Source organism: Xyrauchen texanus, chromosome 5 (genome assembly GCF_025860055.1).
Source record: "Xyrauchen texanus isolate HMW12.3.18 chromosome 5, RBS_HiC_50CHRs, whole genome shotgun sequence".
NCBI lineage: Eukaryota > Metazoa > Chordata > Actinopteri > Cypriniformes > Catostomidae > Xyrauchen > Xyrauchen texanus.
Genome location: NC_068280.1, coordinates 8,278,557 through 8,290,663, shown reverse-complemented (window position 1 = coordinate 8,290,663; position 12,107 = coordinate 8,278,557). Strand labels below are relative to the sequence as shown.

General features: G+C 37.5%; 1 protein-coding gene across 4 annotated transcripts in view; it reads left to right on the top strand.

Annotated features, from left to right (window-relative positions):
* Window positions 1–2,005: 2,005 nt before the first annotated feature.
* mcf2la (mcf.2 cell line derived transforming sequence-like a) overlaps window positions 2,006–12,107 on the top strand; it is an 80,935-nt gene continuing 70,833 nt past the window's right edge. For all 4 annotated transcript variants that reach the window (XM_052127111.1, XM_052127110.1, XM_052127109.1 and 1 more), the window contains exon 1: window positions 2,006–2,509. In XM_052127111.1, the coding sequence (XP_051983071.1) occupies window positions 2,347–2,509 (163 nt within the window). In that variant the 5' untranslated portion in view covers window positions 2,006–2,346. The remainder of the gene's footprint in view (window positions 2,510–12,107) is intronic.

Here is a 12,107-nt window from a genome sequence, read left to right as displayed (position 1 = left end):
AGAGTAAGAGAGAGAGAGAGAGAGTTCTGAGAGAGAAAACTCTTTTCTTCTGTTGCCTCCAATGTAGTAATAGGATGAGAACTAGAGGACTAAATTACATGCTGTGGAGGCCTTTGCCCAAACTTTGGCAAGCAGTCTCTCTCTCAGTCTTTCTCTCTGTCTCTCGCTTGTCCTATCTTTCTTATTTTCTCTGTACTCTCTTAAAACAGTGCCAAGGGTGAAATAAGGAGAGTAACAGAGTAAAATAAAGACACAGAGAATGACTGTTTGAGAAAGAGACAGATCTTTTCACTAATAATAGTAATAATAATAATAGTTCTTAAGAAAATTTAAGTGGCGTTCCACGTGCAAAACTCGCCACCACAGTGGGGTTTTCTGGGTTGATTTTCCAGGGCATTGCTATGTGGTTGCTAAGGTGTTCTTAGTGTTTTTAGAGTGTTGCTAGGTGGATGCTAGGGTGTTCTTGTTGGTTACTAGGTAGTTACTTGTTGGCGCAAGTCAAAAAAGTCAGTATGATCTTGAGTGTCTATGAGATTTTTAGCCCATCCACCAAGCGAGGTAAAAATTTGCCAAAATATGCCAAAACATTTTACAAATCTCTAACCCTAAGTATAAACTAAAATAATTGTATTTTAGATTTTCGAACCACTGCCCCCAGTGGCCGAAGCTGGAGGTGTTGTTGAATGTATGGGCATGTGTGAACTCCAATTTCCACAGAGTGGTGCCAAAAGTGAGTTGTTGTTTATTTTAGCTGTAAATGATGTAATACAGTCAACAGGAATGCATATTTTAATAACCATACGTCCTATCCCCAACTCTCAGCTAACTAACTAATTGTCAGTAGAGTAATAATGTAGCCTTAGAGGGAAAATGCAACCTACGAATCAGGCTGATCATTAATTATTTGTACATGATTACTTGTTTCCATGGAACCTCCATGAGTTTCAGAGGCTGCTCGCGCATTGTGCTATCAGTAGCTCTAGAGTAAAAAATAAACACATTTGAATTGATGCAGAAAGGGGTTGATTTCAGAGTACCGGCACGTTCGGTAAGGTGGCAACATTTTTATTCCCATGTGATCATGTTGGTGTATCACTACAGACATTGAGAAGTGTACAGGTCGTCAGCAGTAAGAAGGCTTATCCTGCTCTTCATCTCTCTGCATGTGACTCCTCAACACACACATACGCACGCACACACACACACACACACACACACACACACACACACACACACACATGTTGTGTTTCCATGTTTTATGGGGACTTTCCATAGACATAATGGTTTTTATACTGTACAAACTTTATATTCTATCCCCTAAACCTAACCCTACCCCTAAACCTAACCCTCACAGAAAACTTTCTGCATTTTTACATTTTCAAAAAACATAATTTAGTATGATTTATAAGCTGTTTTCCTCATGGGGACCGACAAAATGTCCCCACAAGGTCAAACATTTCGGGTTTTACTATCCTTATGGGGACATTTGGTCCCCACAAAGTGATAAATACACGCTCACACACACACACACACACACACACACACACACACACACACACACACCTTTATCTCTTTATCAATGATTGGCAGGCCAACTACTCTCTCTCCACATTTCTAAAAAAAATAGTGTAAATCTCAGACAACCTGTTTGATATTAAAGAACTGTTTCAGATGGTTTATGTCATTAAATCACATTACACTCAACATGATTCTGTTAGTGCAAGTGTATCTTAATGATTCCTTAAAAAAGAACCTGGTAATTATTTATTTATGTTTCTATTTAGAGAACGTTAGTCAGTTTGGCCTATAAGTGGCGCACCAGAATGCTAGAGATTAGTGTCTAGATTGTGTGTGTGTGTGTGTGTGTGTGTGTGTGTGTGTGTGTGTAATTAGCAGAGCAGAAGGGGATTTATGCTAAAACTCACCCTCCCCTCTCCTCCACTCTTCCCCTCTCCTCTCCTCTCCACTCCTCTGCAAGAATATGTGTGTGTTTATTGCACCAGTGTGCGTGAATGCCGGCACTGTTTCTGAAACAAACAGGAGAGACGAGATGTGTCTGCATGCAACATTGCATCCGCTGTCTCTCTGGGGGTCCCATCTGAGCTAGGAATCCCTCTGAGACCAGAGCTGGACTGCTGTAGTCTTCCCAGCATTCTCTTGGATCAGATTGTCCTGGCTTGGGATTTCATTGGTCTTGCTTGATTATGGACTGCTTTTGTGTGGTCAGGACTGATTTAGCATCAGTCAGGACCAAATGTGGATTAATCTGAAATAGTTTTGGGCTCTGGGTTCTGGTAGGTCGGGAAGAGCCAGGACTGGTCGGGATACGTGTGGGCTCCAGCTTAAATGTCTCTGCCTGAGTTTCTTCGAGAGGGCCAGGACACCCCACACCGGATTCTGTCTCGGCTCACCCAGCTTCTCTATAACCTATCAGCTACAGTCTTACAGGGAGTCGCGTTCGCTCCTTTCACAACTGCAAGCCGCAAGAGCTCCTGGAGGGACTGGAACGGTGAGAGAGAGCTGAAGATCAATGTATTTTTGTGTTGGTGGTTAAGTTGCTTTCAGATGGTTAAATTTTGCTGTGGAAACGAGATAGAAATTGCTGACTATCTCTGTTGATTTGTGAGTAATTCATTTAGAAGTACATTGCAAGCATTGTTTGTCACATCTTTGAGTGTCTAATATACAGTGGCCCCAAAAAGTATTTGAATGCTTAAGCCACACTTTAAAATATATGAATTAGGGCTGTTTGATTCTAGAAATTTTGTTATCAACAACAATTCCGATTTCAGGTTTTTGGAATCTGGATTTAACCCCAGACTCAGGCCACATCCTCCATCGAAAATGGAGAATTTTGAAAATGCTCATTATATATTCATTACTGAATAATTTAGAAAATGGGGACGTTAGAAAACTGAAAACCTTTCAAACGTTTTCAAAAAAATGCATATTAGTTTGGACATGGCTTAATTTTATCTATACTATAATGGGAGGTGAAATCTTAAAACAAATAGTGCAACATAAAGCATACTTCACACTATATATGATTGATAATATGAATTACGAAAGATGTTGAATCCATTCCCCTGAGTGGACTCCACTCTAAGGAGTTTACTTTCGATTCCCAACGCCTCGAAATTGAACAATCTATTATTTTTTAAATCAACTACCAGCCCTATGAATGTAATTGCATTAGATAGCAAAATGTGAAACCAAGTGCAATTTATATTAAAGAAAAGTAATGCAAGCACATTTTTCAAGCAAAAAAATTCACAAAAAGAGGTTTATTAGTAGGGATGGGCATTTTGAGTATTTTTTTTAATCGAGCACTCAAACACAAAACTCTAACACAAAAAAAAAACGAGTAAACGATTACTTGAAATTTTGAATTTAAGTTCAAATTGAACTTTGAACCTGTTTTTCAAAGCACTATTTATAAACAACAATCTAAATCCAAAAATGACAAAATAATAATGACAGAAATTACATTTTTGGACATCTATTCCATTAACAACATTATGCAAGATTGTTATGGCAGGATTGGGGTGTGAGAAACATTTTTATAGTTGCCCATGGCAGGCAAAGGCACAAAGGAAAGTCAAATTGCAATATTCGAGTAGTGTGTTTAGTTGTGAAAGTACTTGATTAATCGATTACTTGTGCACATTCCTATTTATTAGGATTTCAATACTAAAAAAGGAAAAAGTTTCTAAATAAAGACATTTTGTACATAGAACACCTGTGTGAACTTGAGGGAACTGACTTCATACATCCACTGACCTTGGGGACTAATTGGTTAAAAGCAATCACACAAAAAGACAGTTCAGGAAAGTGAAGTTAGTTCTATCTCACATCATTTGTTTGCAGATGCCACTTGGTTTTAGATTTTGTAATGAAATTTTTAAGTGTGGCTTAAGTGTCCAAATACTTTTTAGTGTTGCTGTAAGAGCAGATTTGTGTGTGTGTGTGTGTGTGTGTGTGTGTGTGTGTGTGTGTGTGTGTGTGTGTGAGGTTGAAAGGTGGTTTCCTCAAGGGATATCTCTCATCATTGAGATGCATGTAAATGGCTTTGTGCCCAGATCACATTGACACACATCCTCTCTGTCTCTCTGTCCCTCTCTCTCTCTCAGACACTTTTAGTCAAGTTTTGCTTTCACAGTAAACCAGTGCATCTAAGCACAGAGCTAGACTGGTGTAATTACGGAACACACATGGCACAAGAGACATAGATATAGACATGGGAAAATAAATAAATCATCACATCTTCTCAGAAAGATAATTAGCTAACAGTCATACTCACATATACACCAGTAACACGCTGAACAAGTGCACTTCTTTGCAAAGTACACAGTGGACTGGTAAGGGAATATACACACACACAAGAACAAGGCACAGACAAAGGCAACTTGCTACAGTATCTGTGCTGGAGGGCAGATGTCTGAAGTCTTAAAATGTGAGTAAATCTCTGATCTCTTAAGCCTCTCTCTCTCGCTCTCTCTCTCTCTCTTAACAAGATTCTGCTTAAGTCTGTGTGTGTATTTGCACTTTGATGTTTGACTGTGTATGTGGTATGAAATTGCTCCCAGCATTTTTGAGATGTTGTCACACTATATTGTTTCACATCAATGCTATGCAAACAAGTTTATTTTGGACTTCTTCATCTGTCATATTCAGTTTTATGGCTCCACATCATAGACAAGCTTTATATAAAGTATTCAAAGTCCTTATTAATCCACAGCAGATGCTTTTGAAAATTAGAAAATTACATTTATAGGCCCTATTTAATGCTGAGTGTACCATATATATTGTGCCATCTGATTCTATAGGCATCTCTTTCTTCTTTCTTTTTGCTAAGGCAAGCGTCACTATTAGGGTTGCTCATACTTCTGGTTAGGATTTTAACAAACCCCTTACCTTAAGTATTAAACTTTGGAATGTAACTCATTCCACATTGTTTGTGCTATATTGTCATGAATGATACCTCAAATCAACCGGCTTATTGAAGAGGGGTGTTCTCTACTTCTAAGTCATCAAACTTACAATTGTTGTCTGGTGGATGATAAAATGGATGAAAAAATCCTATAGAATTTTTTTGAAGGAGGAACCTGAGCCATATCATAGAGACCTGGTTTATGGCTCTTTTGATTTGGGCTAGTAATGAACACTTAGCAACCACCAGAACACCCTGGCAATCTCATATCAACCTACTAAAAACCACTCAGAACACTTTCGAGACACAGGTTCTGGCCTACAGAAACAAGAAGTAGCTGTGTTTACACAATCAATGTAGAGATTGTATTTTTGTATTTAAACGCCATTCAGAAGTTTCCTCCAAGATTACATTTTTACTCCGCTGATGGTTAATAAAATGTGCATTCCTATTTACTGTATTACATCATTTACAACTAAAAGCAACTTGTGACTCTGTGGACATTTCACCCCCAAAACTGGAGCTCACAGATGCTTATACATTCAAAAACACTTACAGTTTCACCATTGTATTTTTTTTATTTAGCTGCCATAATCAAATTTAAATGCTAAAATCTATTCTAAAATGTCAAAATTTCCTGTCGATATGGGCATTTTGATGGGCATTTTGAGTACTCCAACCTACAATAAACTAGTAATCGATAACTAGTCAATTAAAATGTATGTTAAAATGACACGTATGTGAAATCTATATTATGTTTTATTTACAAATGTTACCAAGAACGGTTTTAAAATAAAGTATCAAACTATGCTGAGATGAACAATATGCATTAATAAAAATTTAAATAAATACAAATAAAAAAAAGAGAAAAAAAATATTTCAAAGTAAAAACGTTTGCACTCACCACGCGTTTAGAAACCAGTGCTGATGGCCTAAGGGTAATGAACTTATATAAACTCTGAGTCTACATAAAGGCCATCACATTTTTATAATTTCACATGCTATTTATTCAGAAAAACAAGTGCTAAAAGTTTTTTTCAAATGCGCTTTGCCCATGTTAACAGATTTAATGCACATACTGGTCTAAGCTTCAGAGTTTCTTGTACCACTTCGCAGATTCTTTCCTACATAAAAGCAGATCCTCATTCCTTGGTTTGCATGACTTCAACAAGAATCAAATATCAATAGAGTCAAATTCAATAAGAATCACACTTTACAGAATATTACAATTATTGCTATTGCTACACCAGACTTTGTTTTCATAAGCACAGAAGCCATCATATCATCTTCTCTCATCAACACCTTAACGACACACATCCACAACGCCCATGAGTGGACTCAGTTGTAACAGAAAGATTTGGTGAGAGATTCAGAGGGAAAGAACAGTATGCAAGGCTGCTCAAGGCAGGCAAAAGCGCAAAAAATTGCAATGTTAGAGAAGTTTTTTTAGTAGTCGACTAGCTGGTGCAGAACCAGTCCTTGATTTGATGATTACTAATTTTCATGTTTAGATTCGATGATGTGATATTGCATTATCAGACAAATATTTATGTAATATATTGTACAAAATCATGCATTACAAACCATGGCTATGTAGTGCTCTCCAGGCTGCTGTATGACTCTAATGTAATGGAGTCTGGTAATCATTAACTACACCTGCAGATTTGAGCGGTTCGTTTGAGGTCAAAGTATAATGGAGTAGGATCCATTTTCTCGTGCGTTTGTGTTTGCGAAGACAATCCTAATAGACAGAAATGGAAACATTGTGCTGTTTCCTCTCCAATCCTAGGAAGATGCAAACCAGGTACACTCAGACCCCAAAATCAGGTAAATGTGTTTTATTAAATAATCTCTGAAACCTTGAAATAACCTCTGTGAACTTCTTTATGAGACTATGAACTTCACTACAAATCTTTGTGACTTACTGAAATTGTCTTAAAATATAGTTAAAATAAAACATGAATGTGATAAATTGCGAAAATGGACCAGATAAATAATTCAATGTTCATAGAGGATAACAGGATTTTGTTCATTTGTCTGAAAAATATGATAAGCCAGATGATCTGATATTGCCTCACGCAGACAGATCAAGGTGAGCAGGACGACAGATGTGTGTGCAGTGCGGCTTTGTTGTGAGGTATTACTTGCATTTGAGAAGGCGTGACTGAAAACAACAGCGTCATGTTCCAGACTGCAGCACTCACACCTCACACCTGAGAGAGCGATACAGCATAGAATAGACTCAGAGAGACAAAGGCTGACAGTGATATAGTGAGTAAGTGAAAAGTGAGTGATTTTTTTCAAGGATGAGGAAAAACAGGATGTGACAATAAAAGACAGAATGACTGCGAGTGAGAAAGGTATGAACATTAGGGTGGTTTGAGATGCTCTAGTGAAAGAGATCCACAAGGTGAATTTGAATGGATAGTCAGGCAATGATGTTGATGGAGGATAATGGGGAGGATCTCCAGCCTCTGGAGAACTGCAGGAGCTTGGTGAAGATCCCTCTAGAGGAAGTGAAGAGCTTCTACAGATTTACTGTCTCCTGTGACTGGCTGAACTGTAAGTTCCACTTGCGTCATGATGAGAAGAAGTGTGTGTGTTTTGGAGCCTGTTTTATCACCCTTGTATTGTAATGCCATAGTGGTGGTGGTGGTTTGTCATGGGATGTTCTTGTGGTCATAATACATTTGGTACTGTGTTTTTTGGGTAAGTATCTACTTGCTGTGTGATACTATCTTGTCAGATTTGACAAACTGACTGTATATTGAAATTCTAGTGAGCCTCAAACCAGCCACCTTCCACTATCTAGCCCTGAGCTTCAGCCAACAGATCTGTTCAGTCAGACTGACCTCACTGTAAATTCGGCGACAGCAGGTCAAAAGTTCTTCAGCTGACCCCCGTCAGTGCTTACCTAAAATGGAACCAATTCCTCTTGAAGAGCTCCAGTTTATGCATGAAATGTCCATAGAGTGGCACCAAAAGCAAGTTTTATAGCGAGTTGTGCATATTTGAATAACTATACACCCTAGTCCAGACCTTCACCCTAAACCTAATTGTTAGTGCAGTAAAATGTAATCTTAGAGGGAAAGTGCAACCTCCGAATTGGCCTCATCATTGATTATGTGAACACAAATTGGTACCGTTCCTGGTTTTGACGGTACCAGTTTCTAAGGCTGCTCAACGCTGCACAATCAATAACACCACAAGAAAAGGTAAAAACATTTGAATTGATGCAAACATGTCTGATGGGTAGCAACACGTCAATTTCCTTTTTTGATCATGTTTTCTGGTTAGGGTTTGTTCTAAACACCTAAACCATTGTAATTAACATATGCCAGTATGTCAACCTGAATCGCTTAAACTACAAACTCCATTCAAACTCTGTGTTTTGAAAATCTCCCATTGACTTCAAAACATAACCAACAGAGATGGCGTCATCGTAATAGATGCATACTGAATTGGGATTTGTCTTCTTTCTTATATCTATTTGTGTACTGAATTGTGATTAATCTTGTCTTCCCTTCATATATAAAGCCATTTATTGCCATCTTTACACTGCTCAAAAGACGCATGCTGCGAGTCATGACAACTTCAAAGTGGCTGCTATGCTACATTTTATTTATGCAGAACCAAAGCTTATCTAAAATATAATGTGTCTTTTACAGTCTAGAAATCCATGGAAGCATTTGGCATTCCAGTTTTCATAGATCTTTTGCAGGTTGGAGAATGGGCTCACTAAACTAATTAGATACACCTGCTGACAAGTTCCTCTGTGGGTGTGGTTGTCTAACATGGGCGTCTGACTGTCTATGTGCTGTTTGAGAGTTTTGAATAGCCCTTGCAGTGGGATAACACAGTAAAAATCAAACAAGGAAAGACTGAACTCTTCTGACACGTGCGTCACTGAAGCAGTAAGAGGATACAAGAACATGTCTTTATTTGCATATGGGGCTGGTGAGGTTTGCTTATACTGTTATTAGCACACAATTTACAAGGCATGGTTGATATTAAACCACTCTCTAGGTTTGGTGTACACCTTATTTATTTATGATTAGCTTGCCTGGTTTATGTAGACAGACCTTTAGTCAATCAACACAGGTTAAACAGAGTCAGCCATTTTGACTCCGAGCATCCAATATGTGATTGTTGTAGAGTTTTGCTATTTCTGCCACCCAGGTTTGCATATGGTGTATGCAAGAGCATTCATTTGTACTGCTGATCACCAGAGAGACTGATGCTATGGATTCATCTCTCAGGGGAGCATAGGCAATGCAGCAACCTTCTGAAATGCTTAGCAGAGAGCTGCAGCTACACACATACAAGACCATACTTTGTTACATCAACCACTGCAGTATTATATTAATACTTGAATATATGAATTTGATCATGCTAGATCTGATTTTAGAACTTTTTTTGTGCATACATCATTGACATATGATCAATACTTATACACAATATTTTAAAATGTACAGGAAGTCAATATGAATTCAGAATTGATTGCTTGATGCACATTTCTGGTCGTATTGTGCATGATTTACTGTGAAAATTATTCTAAATATAAAGATTTTCTATGTAATATGTTTGCAAAATGTAATAAATTGCTCCGCCTTTGAAACACTTTCCCTCCATCACCTGGCTCCATTCTGGAATGCAACACCCACTTTTCATGATTCAATCAATTCCTAATGGATAAAAACACATCATGCCCAATATTATTTCTCATTGAATAGCCTGTTTCACTTAGAAATACATATTATGAGGGTAAAATGATTTCTGAATGGCTTTATGTGTTTAAAGCGTTTACTAAAAGGACAACAAAATTTAGCTTTGTACCTATGACAAATCATGGCCTTGTATCCCCCTTTGGTTTGCTTTCTGAATGTATTAGAGCCATCAGCCTCCATTTCCTCATGTGTTTGCTCTTGAGTAAATGTCTGCCCTTGCTGAGTTCATACAGTATATACTCAGCAATACTTTGTTTTGTAAAAACAGCCCATGGTGTATTGTTGTGTGCTCAAGCAAATATCTTTTTGTGTGGGTTTTAATATTTCCAGAGACCAGCATTTACAAACATAATGCAGACTCTGCAATGTATTTACAGCATTCAGAGATTGAAGCATTCACCATAGCTGTTGTTTTATGTTCTTTTATTGACTTTCAAATGAACTGACTTAACTCATGGTGTTTATATAATTTAGAGGGACTCTGAAAAGATGTAGATTTAATTTCAGCTTGAGTTTAGGGGAAATGCCACTTTGATCCCATGTCTGGTTTCAAGAAGTTGAAGAGGATACTGTACGCTTGAGGTCTGGCAGAAATGAGTATTTCTCTTTCTGGAAGGTTTTGGGAAATGTTTGTATTGTTTAACTTTTTTCTTTTTTTCTATGCTTTCTGTTATTGTTTTTGGACATCAGTTATCCTGCTCTTTGCATACTGTACTAGAAATCTTGTTGAATATAATAACTTTTGCAGTTGTGTTTGGTGACGCTAGTGGCACAGAAATTACACACCTAGAGGCTGGTCACACCAAACGCATTTTGTGTCTGTCTGCATTGTATTTCAGTTGTTTAAATTCCAAAAACACGTCTCAAGACACCGACATTCAGTTCCTGTAAATTCCTTTTTTGAGTGCTACGTCAATCTTTTATTAGCACAAGACTGCATTCAGTCTGAATGTTCGAACAAAATGCAGGGGATGGGTAATGTGTACAATTCAATGAATAAGTGGTGATTGAATTCCACAGAAATCTGTGAGTATTCTGTGGAAATCTGCATACATAGTTTCCATATGGGCCTATTGCCCCGTTATCTCCTCGCATTGTTATTCTGACTTTATGACCTTCGTCCTTTGGCTTTACTGTCAGTAGTTAGCCTTCTAGAGTAATCCGTATCCGTTTCCTCATGGTTTCTACCAGTGTTGTAGTCGAGACCAGAAAGAGTCGAGTCTGAGTCGAGACCAAAACTGGATGAGACTCAGTCTGAGACAAGACTCCTACAGACCTACTGTAATTCAATCTCAATGAATGGGTTAAATGTACAGTGTAAACAACTAAATTGACTCTATGCTCATATATCAAATATACCTCATGTATTATTTGATTATGCTTATGTTGGTTTAAATAATATTACCAGTCGAGAATAGCATTTTATATAAATGCCACGTCCCAGGATCTGTGTACACAATTTTGACGTCTTTTTTCGTAAAAAATAAATAAAAAATTAATCAAAATAAAGGTGCAATTGTTACTGTTTTAATTGTTTTAAACATTTTTGCTATACAAATTACAGTATTACTGTACTTAACTAAAAAAAAAAAAAAGGAACAAAGGTGTATTAAATGCAGACTGTAAACCGAAACCTTTACTTTCAAAATGTTAGCAAAGTAACCATTTATTATGAACAAAATACAGTCTTAGTGTTCTATAACTTCAGGTGTTGACAGATACAGCAGGGAATAATTACTTCTCAAAAAAATATGAGACCACTCTGTTACCCAAACTTACACCAGGCTCCAGATAGCGTCTTTAATTAAAGCCATTTATAATAAAAGTGTAAATGTTAAAGTTGAAGTCAGAAGTTTACATACACCTTAGACAAATACATTTGAACTCAGTTTTTCACAATTCCTGGTATTTTAATCGAAGAAAAAAATTCCCTGTCTTAGGTCAGTTAGGATCACTACTTTATTTTAAGACTGTGAAATGTCTGAATATTATTTATTTCACCTTTTATTTCTTTCATCACATTCCCAGTGGGTCAGAAGCCAGAGATTTGGAGGTATACTTGGGATTGTTGTCCATTTGGAAGACTCATTTGCAACGAGCTTTAACTTCCTGGCTGATGTCTTGAGATGTTGCTTCAATATATACACATAATTTTCCTTCCTCATGATGCCATCTATTTTGTGAAGTGCACCAATGCCTCCTGCACTAAAGCCTACACCCCCACACAACATGAAGCTGCGACCCTCATGCTTCAAGGCTGGATGGTGTTCTTCCGCTTGCAAGCCTCACCGTTTTTCCTCCAAAAATAACCATGGTCATTATGGCCAAACAAAATTTGTTTCATTAGTCAGAAGGACCTTTTTTCAAAAAGTGAGATCTTTGTCCCCATGTGTACTTGCAAACTGTAGTCTGGCTTTTTTATGTCAGTTTTGGAGCAGTGGCTTCTTCCT